This window comes from Oryx dammah, unplaced genomic scaffold, assembly GCF_014754425.2.
Source record: "Oryx dammah isolate SB20612 unplaced genomic scaffold, SCBI_Odam_1.1 HiC_scaffold_26, whole genome shotgun sequence".
Lineage (NCBI taxonomy): Eukaryota > Metazoa > Chordata > Mammalia > Artiodactyla > Bovidae > Oryx > Oryx dammah.
This window is the reverse complement of record NW_024070210.1, coordinates 87987601-88004380: the sequence shown is the minus strand read 5'-3', so window position 1 is coordinate 88004380 and position 16780 is coordinate 87987601. Positions and strand designations below refer to the sequence as shown.

Sequence of the window (16780 nt, the reverse complement as noted above, 5' to 3'; positions counted from 1 at the left end):
CGGGGCTTACGCTGCGTGCAGAAGAGTCCGGTCCAACCAGGGGTGCAGTGGCAGGCCCCATCCTCGGCGCTGCAGCTCGCCCCGTTGTGGCAGCTGCATGTGTGGAAGCAGGCGGGGCCCCAGAACCCAGGTGGGCAAGCTGGGGGTGGGTGGGATGCAGAGGGTGAGGGCAAGGCAGAAAGGGGCAGACGGAGAGGGAGGGAGAGGAAGGGGGAGCGCATGTCAGAGCCCAGGTACCACGATGCACCCGGCTGGCATTTCCTGACTTGCAGGGGGCTTAGCCACTGTGAGCACAACTCCTCCAGTCACCTCTTGGCCCAGGCATCCTGAATTCCTGGTGATTCTCTGTCCACTCTCCCAGCTCTGAGGGTTTCTCACTTTTCCCTCTCTGGGGACTGACTGATTTGGAGCGTGTGGGTGTCTGTAGTAAATGGTAAACACGTGTTTATGGTGTGAACACTGTGTGTGCTAACTTCCCCACGAGGATGGGGATTTTCTCAGGGCAGAGAGTCTCTATTGGCTGGTGAGCTTCCTGAGGATGACACCGCCGTCAGCACGGAAATGCCTTCAGGCCAGGCTATCTAACTGGGACCTTGCTAGGAGTACTGGCTGGGTCTGACCCATCAGCCAAGGACTCCACAGGGCAGAGTCTGGGTCTCTGCCTTTAAACTGGAGGCCCCTGTTATCTCTGTATCAGACTGGGTTCACCTTACAGTACCTACACTGCCCTGTCTGGGCCTGTGATGCCCAGGACATCATTCACATGAGCTACCCAGAGAATGCCCTCACCCCTACCCAGAGATTGCCCTGGCCTCACCTTACTTCCCTGCTTCCTCTTCCTCCCCATGCAAACTTAGCGGCTACTCCTTGCTCAGGTTCTAGGACTATTAATACGCAGCATTTACAGTGTTAATGATATTACCAATAATGTTCATATCTTTAAAACTAGCAGTTAATAATGCCAGTGATCACTCCTAGGAATTCATCATGTTAGCTGTAGAGACTCTGGGACTCAGGTGAACACTCCTATCTGCAGAAGGAGATTTCAGCCCTGGGAGGTGGAAGCACCAGGGGCAGAGAGGTTCTGGGCCTGACCTTGGTTGGGGGCTTTTCTGGGGGGTATTCCCAGGGGGGCAGCAGCTTACCCTGTGAGCAGTCTTTGCCGATCCATCCAGGGAAGCATTGGCAGGAGCCGTCGATGGGGCTGCAGGTGCCGTTGTTGGCACAGGAGCAGAGCTGGGCACAGTCCTGCCCAAAATGCCCTCCAGCACACACTGTGGGCACAGGATAGCCTGGCACCTGCTCTCCCACTTGCACTCCTCAGACCACCACCCACACCCCTTTTCCCAGGCCACAGTCGTGGCCCCCATGCAGTCATGGATCAGGTGGGAATTGCCTGCCTCAGCACCCCCATTTCCACAGCCGTGAGTTCCTCCTCTTGTGCCCACAGCTGCCTTCTTCCTGACCGCCTCTGACAGGAGTGGGCTGAGGGTAGAATAACTTGGCTGAGGTCCCACAGACAGAAGCGGTGAGGCTGGGAATAACGCCTCTGCACCCTACTGCTCCCTGCCCGCAGCCCTCGGCTGTCCACGGCCGCACTTGCACCAGTACCACTGGCCCCACAGCCTCAGGGCAGAGGATGTTTAAAGCCAGGAGAAGAGGGGCATGTGGGGTGGCCAGTCTGTCTGCAGTTAGCTGGAGAGGGGGCCAGCCCCAGATGCCTGTCCCTGTCCTCCCAAATATAACCTATTCCTTGAGCTTCCACTCAGCCACCTCAAGAGAACCTTCCTGAGTCCATAAGGGGCTCTCCAACACAGAGCTCCAGTCGTATTTCCACTTTGAGTCACTTGCAGGATTTTGGGCCCAGCCCCTCCTGGAGGAAGTCACTCTTTGGTTGCTGGAAGAAGAGCTGATTTCCTCAACCAAGCTGCAAGCTCCTTTAAATACTAGATATGAGTTCATCAAGCACCTACCTCTCATTTCTCTTGAAATCCATCCTCCACCTGCTTCCTAGAGCCTGAGCTCTCTAAAGCACAGCCTTCTTCATTGCACTCCTGTGCCCGGCTCAAACATCCTCAGTGGCTCCCTGTTGCCCCAGAATAAAACCTAGATCCTAGAGATCAGCACTTAAACACACCTCACCCAAAAACCATGAGCCACCAGACTACACACCAGCTTCCAAATAACACCCCATGCCTTTCCTGTCTATACCTTTACTCTAACTGTTCCTCCCAGAGTTTCCCTGACCCTTGTGCCCAGTTGTGGAAATCCTACCCGGCCTACAAGACTCATCTTAAGTGCCACCTTCCCGGTGATCCCTCTATAGTAGACAAGAAGTCCTTTAATACCAGTTCTGTGGGCTTCCGGCCACCTACACAGCTGGGTAGGTGTGACTACCCTCTGGCCAATGGTAAGTGGAAATGCATGTCTTTATTTGCCCATTCCTCCCTATTGAAGAATAACGTGGATTATGGAGGAAGATTGTGGGTGAGATGGCTGGAGCTCAAGCAGCTACCTTACACCAGAGGTGAACTGGATGCTGAGGATGGCAGAACAAGACAGAAGCAGCTTGGGTCCCTGACACCTTTGAAAGCTACCCCGCCATTTCCTAGTAACCTGCTTCTAGATCTTTTTATTTATTTTAATGTATGAAGAAAACAAAGCTTGCCACTTTCGATTCAGTTATTTTGGCTTTTTATATTATTGCTGAACTGAATCCTCTCACCCCCTTCTGTGTTCTGGGAGGCTACGTCCCTGTTTGAGCTTCTAGGACCCTCTATTAGTTTCTTCCCTGGTCTTCTGTTACTGTGGCTTGTGAACCATTTCCGGCCAGGCCTGGGTTCCACCCATGTCTGTATCCCCACCACACCTGGAAGAACAACAGGTGCTCAAGGCTGAATATGTGGAAATAAACTGCTGCCCCTTCTCCCCACCACTGCCTCCCGCCAAGTTCTGCAAAAAGGCTGAGTTCAGGATTTTCCCCTCTGGACCGCAGGCTTTGTGCAGGCAGGGAACTTGCCTCTCTTTTTCTTTATTGTGTCTGGAGTGCCCATCACAGTGGACGACATACAACAAACACTCAAGAACTATTTCCCAGATGGCCAAACTTGGTCTCAGGAGCAGTGACCTTCCAGTGGGTTCTGAAACTGGGATCAGTGGCCCCTGTCCCTTAGAGCTCCTCTCAACTCAAAATGCTCCCCTCAAAGCCCGGCTCCAGCCAGCCCTACACCCTCCAGGATGGCCTCCTTGCATCCCTGTTAAGGGGGAGGAAGTCCTTGCATCCCCGAGGCCCTCACTTGGCTGGGCCACACAGGGAGTCACGGGAAGGTGATGATTCTTGAAGAAAAGCGACTTCCCTGGGCCCACAGCCCTCGCCATTCCCTATGCCACACTGCCTCATGCTGCCAGCCCTCCCCCGACTAGATGGTGGGCAGCAGCTGCCTCCGATCTGTGTCCACCCCGTGTCTCTCCAGGACATTGTTAGCAACTGGGACAAACAATAAAGGCAGCATGGTGTACCAGGCTCACCAGCCAAAGCTTTGGCTGCTAGTTTTATATATGTATCCACTTCTATGTCTCTTTCAAGTACCACTGTTCAGAGTGCTTCACAAATATTAGTGCAATTAACCTTGTAATACTCTCATTATTATACATGTTCATTATTACTCCCTATCATTAAGTCTACAGACAGGAAACTGAGGCATTGAGAGGCTAAGTAACTTGGCCACAGCTTGGAAGTTCTGCCACTCACTGTCCCAGTACCTTTGAGCAAGTCTGTTTGCTCATCTTTGAAATGGGGCTGATAACCCTCACCCACGGGCCTTGGGCTGTAGTTAATTGTTGTGGGAACCCTGGTTGCTCTGGGCCCCTGTGCTCTTCCCTAGCAAAATCGTTAGCTCCTTCCAGGGCAGGTCCACTGCCAGGAGGATGGCATGTACATCACCTGTTTGCAGCTCAGCCTCTCGCTTCTGTTTCCTGAAAAACGGGTCAGCCTCTGGGAGGTACCTGATTTTGGGAATCCATCCCCTAGTCCTGGCCCTCTGTGGGGAGTGGGGTGCCAGAGATGCTCCACTGACCCCCTTCTTAAAACCAACTCATCTTCGCTAACAAGACAGTCTTTGAAGTCTTTCTCACATACACAAGGCTGACAAATTCACCCACAGAGCTGCTAATGTGATCAGTCTAATGCATTAATTGGCTGACTTCTTAGCCGAATCAAGAGTGAGGCAAAGAGAGGAAAGGTTGAGAGAAGGGGGTGGGGGGGAGCAGGGGGGGGGCTGGTGAAAAGAAAACATCCGGTTATATTTAATCTATGTTTAATGATTCTGCATAAGCAATGTCTGTAATTTGTAACTCGCTGAAAAGCCGGTCATTAGAAACTGTCAGTTCAATTTTTTACAAGGTTTGAGACTTAACCAGGGCAGTTGCCATTAATAGCAAACGCTATTAGATCTATATGTGGAAAATACTCATTAGGCCAGCGGGCGATAAATCAGACATTGCAGGATCTGAGAGTTACTCCTCGAGCTGCTTAGGTCCTAATTTAGACCCAGTCTCTCTGTATTGACAGCTGGGTCTCTGATGTTTAATAAGTAAACCTCGACATGTCAGGTTATGATTAAACTGTCCTAGGAGGGATGCAAGCAAATGAAACTGTCACAGACGTTTCCTGGGGGGGTTCCAAACTTCTCATGACCTCAAAGCAACATGGAGTAAACGTCCCACTCATACATATTAACGGCCCACACACTTACAAAAATAGCCGAGCTCAGTGGTCATTATTCATCAAAAGGATTCAGTCCCCTGGGAAGCAGTGAGTGCTCAAAGGAAGTATTTAAGCAGAAGCCAGATGAAACTCTTTCATAGATGGCCTTGAAGTTGCTTTTAGTTCTAAGGTTACCTTAGACAAAGATCTCTTCACTTCTTACAGGTTAATGTACAAATTCTGCATCCTTGTCTTCAGAACGTTTCAGGAGTCCCCAGACTACCTTCCCAGTCCCTTTGCCACCCACAGCCCCTGAATCTTCCTGTCACGTCCTACAGCTGGACAGTCACAGATCCACCCCTCTGTGCTTTGCCCAGGTTGGTTCTTCTACCCACAATGCTTTTCTTCCATCTGTCTTTTAGGCTAAGTCCCCGTTGAAATCCATCCAGCACGGGATGGAGCTATCCCCCAAATCCACCCTGCCTTGGCCTAACTAAGCCAGCAACAGCAATAAGTAATCATGTGCACCTGAAGCCAGCTTCTGCCTTCACCCTGGTTGTTAAATATTCAGGAATTTCACAACTGGTGTTAAACCACTAGTACCTTCAAATCAGCCATGGTGGGAATATCCACAGCATGGAAATTTGCATACGACCCAAATTAGGGCTTTTTTAACCACAGATCAGTGCAATAAGCTTAACCCCCCTTTCAACTCCCAGTGAGTGGAAGAGGTTGGCTGGAGTGGGAGCTGTGAATTCTGCAGCTGAGACATGAAAGCGTGTAGTGGGGGATTAGTGAGGTTGGCCTGAGTGCGAGGAGAGAAGGGCTGGGAAGCTACCATCTCCAGCAAAGCCGAACCATCTCCTCTGAGCTCCCACAGCCTTCCCTGCCTTTCCCACTTGACACGCAGCACTAGCCATTTGCGGCCACTTCGTATGCGGACCTCAGCTATGCTCGTTTCATTTTTCATCTGTTTAGACTGGGCTTTGGAGTCAGAATTTGATTCTCACCTCTGCTACTTGCTGGACTTCCCTGGTGGCTCAGACGGTAAAGCGTCTGCCTACAATGCAGGAGATCTGGGTTTGATCCCTGGGTTGGGAAGATCTCCTGGAGAAGGAAATGGCAACCCACTCCAGTACTCTTGCTTGGAAAATCCCATGGACGGAGGAGCCTGGTAGGCTACAGCCCACAGGGTCGCAAAGAGTCGGACACGACTGAGCGACTTCACTTCACTTCTGCTACTCGCTAGCCGTGAGACCATGGAGAAGTCTTTTTTACCTTCTCTGAGCCTGTTCCTTCAATTGCGTAATGGCTTTTTCTCATGGCCCGTGATATCCAATTCTCATTAAGGTAGCTCTAAGCCCCCCAAAGCTGACTCACTGAAAAAGATCCTGATGCTGGGAAAGATTGAAGGCAAAAGGAGAAGAGGATGGCAGAGAATGAGATGGTTGGATAGCATCACCAACTCAAGACATGAGTTTGAGCAAACTCTGGGAGACAGTGAAGGACAGGGAAGCCTAGTGTGCTGCAGTCCATAGGGTCACAAAGAGTTGGACATGACTCAGCAACTGAACAACAAACCCTGAAGAGCCGAGGAACCGCCTCCGCAGAGCCTGGTGAGAATCCTGAACCTTTTTTCCTTCTACTCCCCTCCCAGGACTCCTCATCTCCCTGAACCCCCACCCCCCAACACCCTTCTCCCACCCCTGGAGAGAATACCTTGATTGCAAAGGGCTCCGGAGAATCCAGGGAGGCACTCACAGATGCCGCTGACATGGTGGCAGGGCCCGCTGCTGTGCACGCAGAGGGGACACGGCTGGCTGCAGCCATGGCCATAGAACCCGGGGGCACAGACTGGGGGTGAAGGGGAGATGGTGGTCAGCAGCTCAAGGGGCACCAGCCAGCCTGGCTACCTGTCCAGTCCCCCACGGTGAAGGAGAGAGGCTTCTCAACAGTACCGGGAGAGTCGCATCCACCCACACCTCGGAGGGCCTGTTCCTTTCTACAGAGAGGAGTGGGGGTGGTCCTGTTTCTACAGGGGAGTCAGGCTGGGCCCTGAACTTGGGGACAGAAAAGTTAAGGCTGGGAGAAAGGGGACTAGAGGGAGGGATTTGATGGGGGCCAACTCTGTAAGCCCAGCCTCTCTCCAGCTGGGAAGGAGTAGGGAGGAAGAGCTGTCCAAGGTCTGTTGGGTGGGGGCCAGCCTTACCTCTCTGGCACAGGGGTCCTCGGAAGCCCGGGGCACACTCGCAGCTCCCGTCCTCTGGGGAGCAGGAACCGCCATTCTCGCAGCTGCAGGACACAGAGCAGTTGGGGCCCCAGTGTCCAGGGGGACATGTGCTGTCACAGTGGATGCCTGTGGGCCAGACAGACTCGGGTCAGTGGTAAGGGGCGAGGGCGAAAGGAAGAGTGATGGAGAGAGTGTACTATGCAGCAAGAGAGCGGGTGGCGGGGTCGCGAGGCAAGCACATCTGGAAATGTGGGGGGAAAAACAGGTCTGGATGGTCAGGGAGGGCTTCTAGGGAGAGGCGAATGACTGAAGTATAAGTCCTGAAGACCCAAGTAGGAATTGACCAGGTAAAGGAAATCCTATGTGCAAAGAGCAGGAGGCAAGAGAGAGAATCATGCCTTGAAGGATAATAGAGCATAGTGTGTTGGAGCATAAAGTACACGATGGGATACAGCAAGAGATGAGGTTTTGGGAATCAGAAGGGGTCGGATCATGAAAGGCCTCCTTTGTCTTGGACATCTTAGCTGAAATCCAAGGTTAGTGATGTGTTGCAGTCAATGAGGTCACAAAGAGTTAGACACAACTGAGTTACTGAACAGCAAAGGTTAGTAGAGCAAGGAAGTGCCATGATGGGGGGTGCTACATGAGCTAGGAGTGAGTTGCATGCTCACCCATGTTAGTCCAGGGGCCACTGGTCCTTGCGGGGCCCCAGCCAACCAGCCCCTGGGCAGTGGCCCAGAGAGTGGGAGGCTCTTTTCAGATTCTCTTGACCATAGTCCTCAGTGTAATATGTATTTTGTATCAAATGTGCATACATATGAATAATAGAAACCAATGCTCTGCAAATGACATTTACTGTCACTGACTATGATGCAATCTGATATTTTCTCTGCACTATGATGTATTCTATTTCATTAAGGAAAAAAAAAGCTGGTTGTGACCCAACAAATTGATTTAATGACCTTCAGTTTGACAAACAGTGGCCTAAGGGGGAATGGATGGAGTCTGTCAGAAAGAAGAACAAGGCCTACACAATCTTTTTGAGTTGAGAGAAAGGAAATATATGTTGGGGGTGATTACAGCCTGCAGGCTGAGAAGGAATTTTAAAAGGCCTGAGGCTGGATGCCCAGCTCTGTGGAGGGGCTTCCTCCCAGGCAGAAAGGCTGCTAGTCCGACATGCATAAGGTGAGTGGACTGTGGGGGCCCCGGAGACCAACTTGGCTTTGGAAAGTGAATATCCAGAGGCTCAGAGAGGAGCAGAATTAGTTTAAAAAGCATGTCTGCCTTGTTATAAGGACAGAGATCATGAGAAAGAGAAAGTGGGAGGAAGACATTCAGGCTCAGTGAACAGAGCCGGCCCTAGCAGCAGCAGGAGAGCGGTGGGACCAATTTAGAGGCAGTCTGGAATGTATAGGCCTACCTGGGCTGGCAGGAAAGGGGAGGGGGCAGAACAGAGGGAGAGAGTGGGGGAGAGGGGATCAACTGGCTTTATTCCCCTCCAGTGCCTCCGTCCAGCCCGGCTCCCTATCCCTCCCTGGGCTTTCCTCCTGTGACAGCTCAATTCTACAGCAGGGTGGGGGCTTCTGAGGCCACTCTGCAGAAAATGACAGTAAATGTCTGATGCCTCTGTATGGAGGGACCCTGATGCTGGGAAAGATTGTGGGTAGGACGAGAAGGGGGCAACAGAGGATGAAATGGTTGGATGGCATCACCAACTCAATGAACATGAGTTTGCATAAACTCCGGGAGATAGTGAAGGATACGGAAGCCTGGCATGGGATCGCAAAGAGCTGGACACAACTGAGTGACTGAACAATGGAGGGAAGCGGTTGGGGGGAGAGTCTCCCAGGAAATGCCATCTTTCCCCAGTAAGAATCCATTGGTCACATTTCACTCCACAATGGAGGTCTCTCTCAGTGGAGTTTCAGGTTCACAAGAGGTGGCAAATGGCATGAATGGACTGAAGGGCAACCTGGAGCAGGAAAAAACACAAAGCTGTTTGAGATAAATGGAGAGAGTAACGTGGATGCATATACATGAACATATGTAAACAGATAGCCAATGGGAATTTGCCATATGACTCAGGGAACTCGAACTGGGGCTCTGTAATAACCTAGAGGGTGGGAAAGGGTGGGAGCGGGGAGGGAGATTCAAGAGGGAGGGGACATATGTATACCTATGGTTAACTCATGTTGATACATGACAGAAATCAAACCAATATTATAAAGCAATCATCAATCAATTAAAAATAAATATTAAAAGAAAAAAACCCCCAAACCAAAAGCCATGATGTGCCTCAAGGAATTCTTGTGCCCGTGGATGTTGAAAATGTGAGATTCGGACTGCAGGCCGAGGGGCCCTGTTGCTCTCCGGAGGCACACTGGACTAAGGTGGAGTTCCACTATCGGACAGGGGCCTCCGATCCCACCTGTGCATCAAGCGCTCTTTGTTAGGCTGCCAAAGGCACGTGCATCACACGCAGATACAGCTCTTTCCTAACACTATGAGCTGATATTACTGTGATTAATAAAACAATGCACGCAAAAGTACCCCTGAATTCATGGCAGCCGGTCACTCTCATGTTCCCCCAAATCAGTAGACAGAAATATAGCTATTCTCCTGTCTGGGATCCTCAAAATGTCTTCGTGTCAAAAATGTGTCCTCCTTTTTTTTGGAGATTAAGAATCATAGGTGTAAGGTGATTATGCTCAGATTGCAGATGGCTGCAAGGGCTCACTGGGTTCTAGGGTCTGCCAATTATTCTAGTCTAGGTCTGGTGCTGTGGGTGAGGCTCTTGTTTGAGGTTCTTTTATGTCCTAAGACCTCCTTGGAACGTCAGACACTGGCACCTAAGTGGAGAGAAGAATCTAAAGGTCAGTTGCACTGGTGAGGTCAGAGCAGCTGGCCTTGGCCTAAAGGGAGGTTCTCTCTCAGAACTACACCTTCTGAAGAGGCGTGGTGTCTTCAGTTAGCTGCCTTCTCTAGGCCCTGTCTGGGGATAATAATCCCTCTTGGGGGCCCTCTCCTTTTTACCTGAGAGAATCTCTAAGATTTTGTTTTTGGAGGCTCTCTACACATCTATATTGGTGGGTGCAGCTAGACTAAAAGTCCATGTATTGTGACCTCTAGTTCATATCATAAGGCCAGTAGCAACTCAGCAGCCCACATTCTTCATGGACTATTTTAGGTCCTCTTCATCCAGGAAGTCTTCCTGGATGTCTGCCCAGGGATTCAAGCATATATTTGATAGTGGCATACAGTTTTGTCCCTACCTATCATTTGAATAGTTCATGTATGTGCCCTGGGGAGACAGGGATCATGGTTTATTGACACTTCTGACTCTTTATCCAGGTCCTCCCAATAGGCAGGGAAACCATCATCATCATTTCTGCATCTCTAGCACCCAGGACAGTGTCTGGCACACAATAGGTGCCCAGGGTCTATTACTATTATTGAATTCTGCCATTTACTCCTGGGCCTAGTTCAGGGCCAGCCACATGGTAGCTGCCAAATAAAGACTTGATGATGGTTTGGGTCAATAAATGCTAGTTGAATGAAGAAATGGTTCCCCTTTACAGTGCAATCCTGTGCCTCCTGTTGGCAGTAATGTCCTGAGACCTTGGACAGCTCCTTTTCCTCCTGTGTAGCAGGAGGAGATGGGAGCAGATCATCACCAAGGTCTCCTCACTTCAAGGGGAAAATCCATATTTGGTTACAGGCCAGTTTCTTTCAACTTATTTCAATAAACACTGAATTAGCAACTACTATGTACAAGGCAAGGTGAATTAGACATCATGCCAGTCAAGAAGCCTGTGGCTAACTGGGGGTGAGGGGAGAAGACATGCACTTGCTTAAAGCAAAGAAAAGCATTGAGGGACTTCCCTGGTGGGCCAGTGGTTAGGGAGCCACCTTGCAACGCAGGGGACGTGGGAGGTTTGGCCCCTGGTCCAGGAACTAAGATCCCACGTGCTGCACGGCAAACTAAGCCCACGCGTCACAACTAGAAAGCCCATGCACCACAACTCGAGAAAGCCTGTGCTGCAGCAAAGAGTTCACATGCTGCAGAGAAGAGTCCACACACAGCAATGAAGACCCAGTGCAGCCAAAATGATGATAATTTTTAAAAAGTGTTGACTCAAGGGACGAGCAGTATGCCAGGGGCTAGGTGGTCAGCGGTAGGTGGGGAGGGCTCACTGAGTAGGAGGCTGGGGCCTGTACCCCAAGCCCTCCCTATCTTTCCTTGGTTTTCTTCTGCTTGAACAAATTTCAGAACATCGATTGCTCCTTTGAAATGACTTCAGGACCACTTTTGGGGAAATTAGCTTTAGAACAGCAGAGACCTTGCTGAAAGGTTGTCCATCAAAGACAGAATTTTTAAGCACCAGATGTCATTAAAGTCTTATCGGTTCACTCAAAATTAAGGCAATGAAAAATTAAAGCGGATTTCCATTTGACTTCAGCCAAGAGTATAGGGTGTTGGTAACCAGGGTGGAGTCCAGCTTTGTTCGAAGGGGCAGGACAAGGGGGTCAGATTGAAGATGCTACAGAGGAAACAATGCCCCCAGTCCTTGACTTTCTGGTTGTGGAGAATAGAGGTTGCTGAGCAGCCTGGTGTGAACTCTTATCTGAGGACATACTCTGCCAGCCATGCCTGTATTTTTCGCTCCTTGCTGTCCACCTCTTTGGGAATGGCCAGTGGGTTCATTCATGCAACATGTCATTAACATTGTGTTTGTGGCTTACACTTACTGAACATCTACTATTGTGCCAGGTACTGTTAGCACCTACAGGTATTAATTCATCTAAACTTCCAAATGACCCTGTAGTTATAAGGATTATTATTATCTGCATCTTATGGTTGGAAGATTCAGGCCCTGAGAGGGTAAAGGACTTGCCCAAGGTGGCCTGGCTCCAGCTCTGTGTCCTTAACCATTTCTCAGTGTGTGACAGTCACTGGATACAGTGGTGAACAAGGCGGATTGGTCCCTGCCTGCACAGAACTGATGGTCAATGTGGGAGGCAGATAATAAATGAATAGTTACTCAATCAGAGTTCAGTGACAATCGAAGTAAGTACCGCTGTTAGGGTATTCTGAGAATTAAAATACTGTAGGGCATTCTGAGAATTAATTAAAGGAGTTCTTTCATAATCTTGGCCAGGTTGCGGAGGTGGTAGTATCTGAGCATAGAGCCTTCCCAGAGGAAGTCATCTTTAAGTTGAAATATGATGGATGAGAAGGTATTATCAGGTAAAGAGGAGGAGAAAGAGTGATCCAGGCAGAGGGAATGCACATTTGATGCCTGGAGTCAGGAGACAGTTGGCCCATGTGGCTGAAGTAAAGTGAGTGATGGGAGGGGGCATAAGAGAGGTGGAGGAGTTGGGGAGGGCCAGACCACTTGGACCCCAGGTCACTGGAAGGCTTTGGATAAATGCCATGGGAAGCCATCGAGGCATTCTGAGCCTCAATGTGATGTGAATGGATCTGGTCACCATGTTCAGAGTAGGGACAGCTGGACAAAAGGGGAGGCCCAGAGACAAGAAGAAGGCCAAGGCAGTGCCGGGTGAGGGATGGTGCTCAGTGTACAAGCAGAGTGACAGTGGCTGGTGAAAAATGGATGGATTTGCAGTATATTTAGGGGGTGGACTGCCAGGACACGTGTAGGGACCAGGAGTCAGCCTGGGCGAAGGTGAAAGTTTCTGGTCTGTCCTCACCATATCCTCTGTAAGTACAGACTGAGCACCCACACTTTTGTCTGACTTAAAAACTGGTCTGTCCCCAGCCCTTAGAAAAGAGCTTGTACATAATAGGTGTTCAATTAACGTTTGTTAACTTGAATGGAATGGAGAACTGAAGCCCAGAGGAGATAAAGGAAAGATGCATTCCTAGGAAATAAAAAGAGAAAGTGAAGGAGAAAAGAAGAAAAAGTCAAGAAAAGGTAGCAGAATACCAAAAGCTCAGTTTCCCAGGACATGGAAGCTGGCGTGGTTGAGGGGGTTACCTGTCCATCCGGCCAGGCAGCAGCAGTGGCCTGTGACGGGGTCGCAGCCATCTGCGTGGCTGCAGTCACAGCGTTCACTGCAGTTCAGCCCAAATGTGCCATCCTGTGGAGACAGAAATGGTGAGATCCAGACCCCCAGAGGTTCTCACATTTCTGTGGGATTTTGATGACAAAACTGAGCTGTTACCCAACAAGGATGCAGAGAAACTGGGGCCGGGGCAAAGTGAAGGTATGTTTTTATAATTGGGGATTCAATGAAGTCACTCCAAAAATTTTCTTGGCTGCATTAACAGGAGTATGCAGTTTGGAAGGAGGGAAGTGATAGTCCTTTCCTACTTCTCAGAGAGCTATAATGATCATTAATTAACATTGGAAATGAAAATGCACTTTGTCAGTTTTAGAACATTGATCACATATAAAGAAGGATTATGATTTATTCTTTGTTACTGGGTAAGAAGGTGGCAATCGATGTTTGTTGTGTGCTCAAACATTAGTTATCAAGAGTCTTATTTAACTCATTTCTCTTAATCTTTACAACAACTCTATGAGATGGTTTCATTATATTCAAAATTTAAAGATGAGGTAAAGTAACCTGCTCCAGGCAACATAGCTAGGATGAGGCAAAGCCAGGATTGGAACCCAGGACTGTGGGACTCATTCAATAGACCATCAGTTAGTTTAACTTATTTGTATCATAGACTAAGATCCAGGGAATAAGTCTAGGTGGTTATTGCTGGATAATGCTGGGTTTAGTCCTCCCACACCTTGATCATAAAATTATAGGCTGTTGGAGTTAGAAAGAAACTTAGCCATTCCATTATCAACTCTGGCAACTCTGATAGATTAGGAAGGGCTGTTCTGTAGCGCTGTGTCATGAAAGATTCTGGAGTTGCATCTGGGCTCAGGTTAACTGTGCCAGAGTCAATAATGGTTACCAAGAGCCCCCTGGGGAAAGTGACTTCACGCCACCATATCCCCAGTATCTACCATTTTACAGATGAGAGGGCTGAGGCCGAAAGTAGGACAGAGAGGTTAGAACTGGGGCTGAGATCTAAATCCGGGTGTTCCATCACCTGGTCCAGTGCTCTTCTCTGTACTTCTGTGGACAAAATAACCACAGGGAAAAGGTCTGAGGGGCTGCTGGGTCACCCCCATCCTTCCCCACCCCACTACTCACTGGGCAGGGCAGTTCACAGGTGTCCCCCAGCCAGCCGGGGGTGCAGGAGCAGGAGCCATCTGTGGGGCTGCAGGCTGCCCCGTTGGCACAGGCGCAGCTCTCGTTGCAGTTCAGGCCCCATGTCCCGCTGGGACATGGCAGGGTGCAGTCGAGGCCCTGCCACCCTGAGGGGAAGGAACAAGGCTGTCACCTCTCTGTCATGTGTCAGCAGTTTTCTGCCCACTTCCCCCAGCTCTGTACAGGACAATGCACCCAAACCACCCCTTCTCTGGTAGCTGGGGCAGAGCATGCATCCCACCTGCTGAGTCCACTCGGAAGCACAGCATGGCTGTTGAGAGCACAGGGGCTAGAAGCTGGCTCTCCTGCCTGCTGGTTCTCCCTGTTCTTGCTGTAGGTGGGTGATCCCACCCAGACAGGGCATCAGTGGAGGTGAGGGTCCTCTCTGTGCTCAGGGCGGACTCAGGAAGCTTATCTCAGGGCCCTGTGCTTGGGAACAGGCTGGTTTCCTATTCTGAGGCTGCTTACTGGCCTGTGTGCCCTCAGATCCATTTCTCCCCTTCCTCTGTTCTGTGTCTCAGGGGGCTGACCCCTGCAGCTGCTCTCAGGTGGGCTTGCCAGCGGGAGACCTGGCCAGTGACGGGAGGGCGGGGGCAGGAGAGGCACAGGCATCTTCTCTTCTTTCTCTGCTGTGAGTAGGGCCTCTGGGGGCGGCTGTCTCAGTCCTCCAGCACCATCTTGCAGCTGCTCTGCCCCTGTCTCAGTCCCTACCAGGTGGCCCTCACTCACAGGCTCCGAGAACTCCACTTTCTCCCTTCATCCCTCTCACCCTAGAAGTGGTAGCAACTGTGAGAGAAGCTACGAATTCCCGGGTTGCTCACATTCCCTTGCATATCTCTACAGCTCTTCTAACACCCTGGCAACAAATCTCTTGTATTACATTCCTGCTGTTGAAGTCCTGGGCATGAGTCTCCTTGGCTGGAGCCTGACATACAGGCTACCTGACTCTGCATGAGGGTGGGTGGGCGGGCCGCTGGCAGCCCACCTGGGCACCTTCTGTGCGCACATCTGAGGGGAAGGGATGGGAAAGCAGGCACGTTACCCTCCTTGCAGGCGCAGGAGCCATCAGCTGGGGAGCAGGTGCCACCGTTGCTGCAGCTACAGACAGATGAGCAGTTGGGGCCATAGGTGCCCGCCGCACAGGGGACTGCACAGACCTCCCCCTGGAAAAGCAGGAGCGGCTTTGGGTCGGAAGGTACCCCATGTTAAGTGGCTACGGCAGGTAATGCCTCCCCCCTGCCCCCCTCTCCATGCTCTGAAACCTGTGAATATGTTACCTTACATGGCAGTCATGATTAAGGACTTTGAGATGGAGAGTATCTCTGATTAGCTTACAGGATCAATTAGGGTGGCCCAAATTGATCCTGTAAGTCCTTAAGGGTAGAAGATAACTAAAAAGATAGCCTTGAGAAGTCCTCCACCTGCTGGCATTGACTTTGAAGACAGAGGAATGGGGCCACAAGCCAAGGAATGCAGTGGTCTCTAGAAGCCAGTCTTCTTGCCTGGACAATTCCATGGACAGAGGAACCTGGCAAGCTATAGTCTATAGGGTCACAAAGAATCAGACGTGACTAAGCAACTGAGCTCGTGTGCTCACGTGCGCGTGCACACGCACACACGCGCACACCCACGCCCACGCCCACGCACACACATACACACACGAAGCCAGAGGCTTCATTTTACAACTAACAGGAAAATGGGGACCTCAGTCCCACAACCCTAGGAGCTGAATTTTGCCAAAAATCCAAATGAGCAGAAGATAGGTTCTCCCCTAGAGCCGCCAGAAAGGAATATAGCCAGATGACGCCTTGACTTTAGTCCTGTGAGACCCATACCGGACTTCCAACCTACAGAAATGTAAGATAGCACACTTGTTTTGTTTGAAGCCACTAATGGGCTAATTTGCTACAGCAGTGATAGGAACGCAATACAATGATTCTCACCAGTTGGGGGAGGGGTCAGGCCTCCAGACCACTGCTCTAGAGGGGGCAAAGCCCTAAAGGAATTTGACCCCTGAACCTCTATTAGGTTACACCGGCACAAAATTTAACCCTTTGCTTCTCAATCTTATTTGATTCTTACCAGGAACCCCCTGAAGCAGATAACAATATCCTATTTTCATTTACCCAAACCTCAAAGAAGTTAACTGTAAATAATAACAGCTAATATGTATTAAATACTTTCTCAATATTAGGTACCATGATTTCATTTAATCTTCACAATATGCTCAAGAGATAGGAACTAGAGCCTCAGCATCATTCCAGGTCATGGAGCTGAATATTGGTTGATCTCTATTTGAACCCAAGCTGGCTGCTTAACCATTCTGTTTTTAGCATTGGCAACCAGTTTCCTTGGAAAACATTCTCTGAAATGGAGACTAGTGGGCTCTTGAGAACAATCCTTACGAGGGGAAAGGGAAGGAAGAAGGACAGACAGAAATTGAACTCTGGTACAGTTACAACAATAGCCTCAGCTGATCTGCCAGGAAGTTCTGGAGCTGGTTGGCCCTTAGAATTGTCCTGCCAGGGGAAAGGAAGAGAGAGGCTCCATATCCCTGACCAGTCATTGGTATCCACTGCCCTGGGGAAGGGGGCATGACTTCAGGGGAATCT

At 50.2% G+C, this 16780-nt stretch overlaps 1 protein-coding gene across 2 annotated transcripts in view; it reads right to left on the bottom strand.

Moving 5' to 3' along the window:
- The window catches only part of MEGF11 (multiple EGF like domains 11), a 257227-nt gene that overhangs the window by 21313 nt on the left and 219134 nt on the right, over positions 1-16780 (bottom strand). For both annotated transcript variants that reach the window (XM_040225825.1, XM_040225826.1), the window contains exons 10-16: positions 15211-15331; positions 14112-14275; positions 12935-13037; positions 6915-7061; positions 6425-6559; positions 1146-1274; positions 11-139 (exon numbers count right to left, since the gene is read on the bottom strand). In XM_040225825.1, the coding sequence (XP_040081759.1) occupies positions 11-139; positions 1146-1274; positions 6425-6559; positions 6915-7061; positions 12935-13037; positions 14112-14275; positions 15211-15331 (928 nt within the window). The remainder of the gene's footprint in view (positions 1-10; positions 140-1145; positions 1275-6424; positions 6560-6914; positions 7062-12934; positions 13038-14111; positions 14276-15210; positions 15332-16780) is intronic.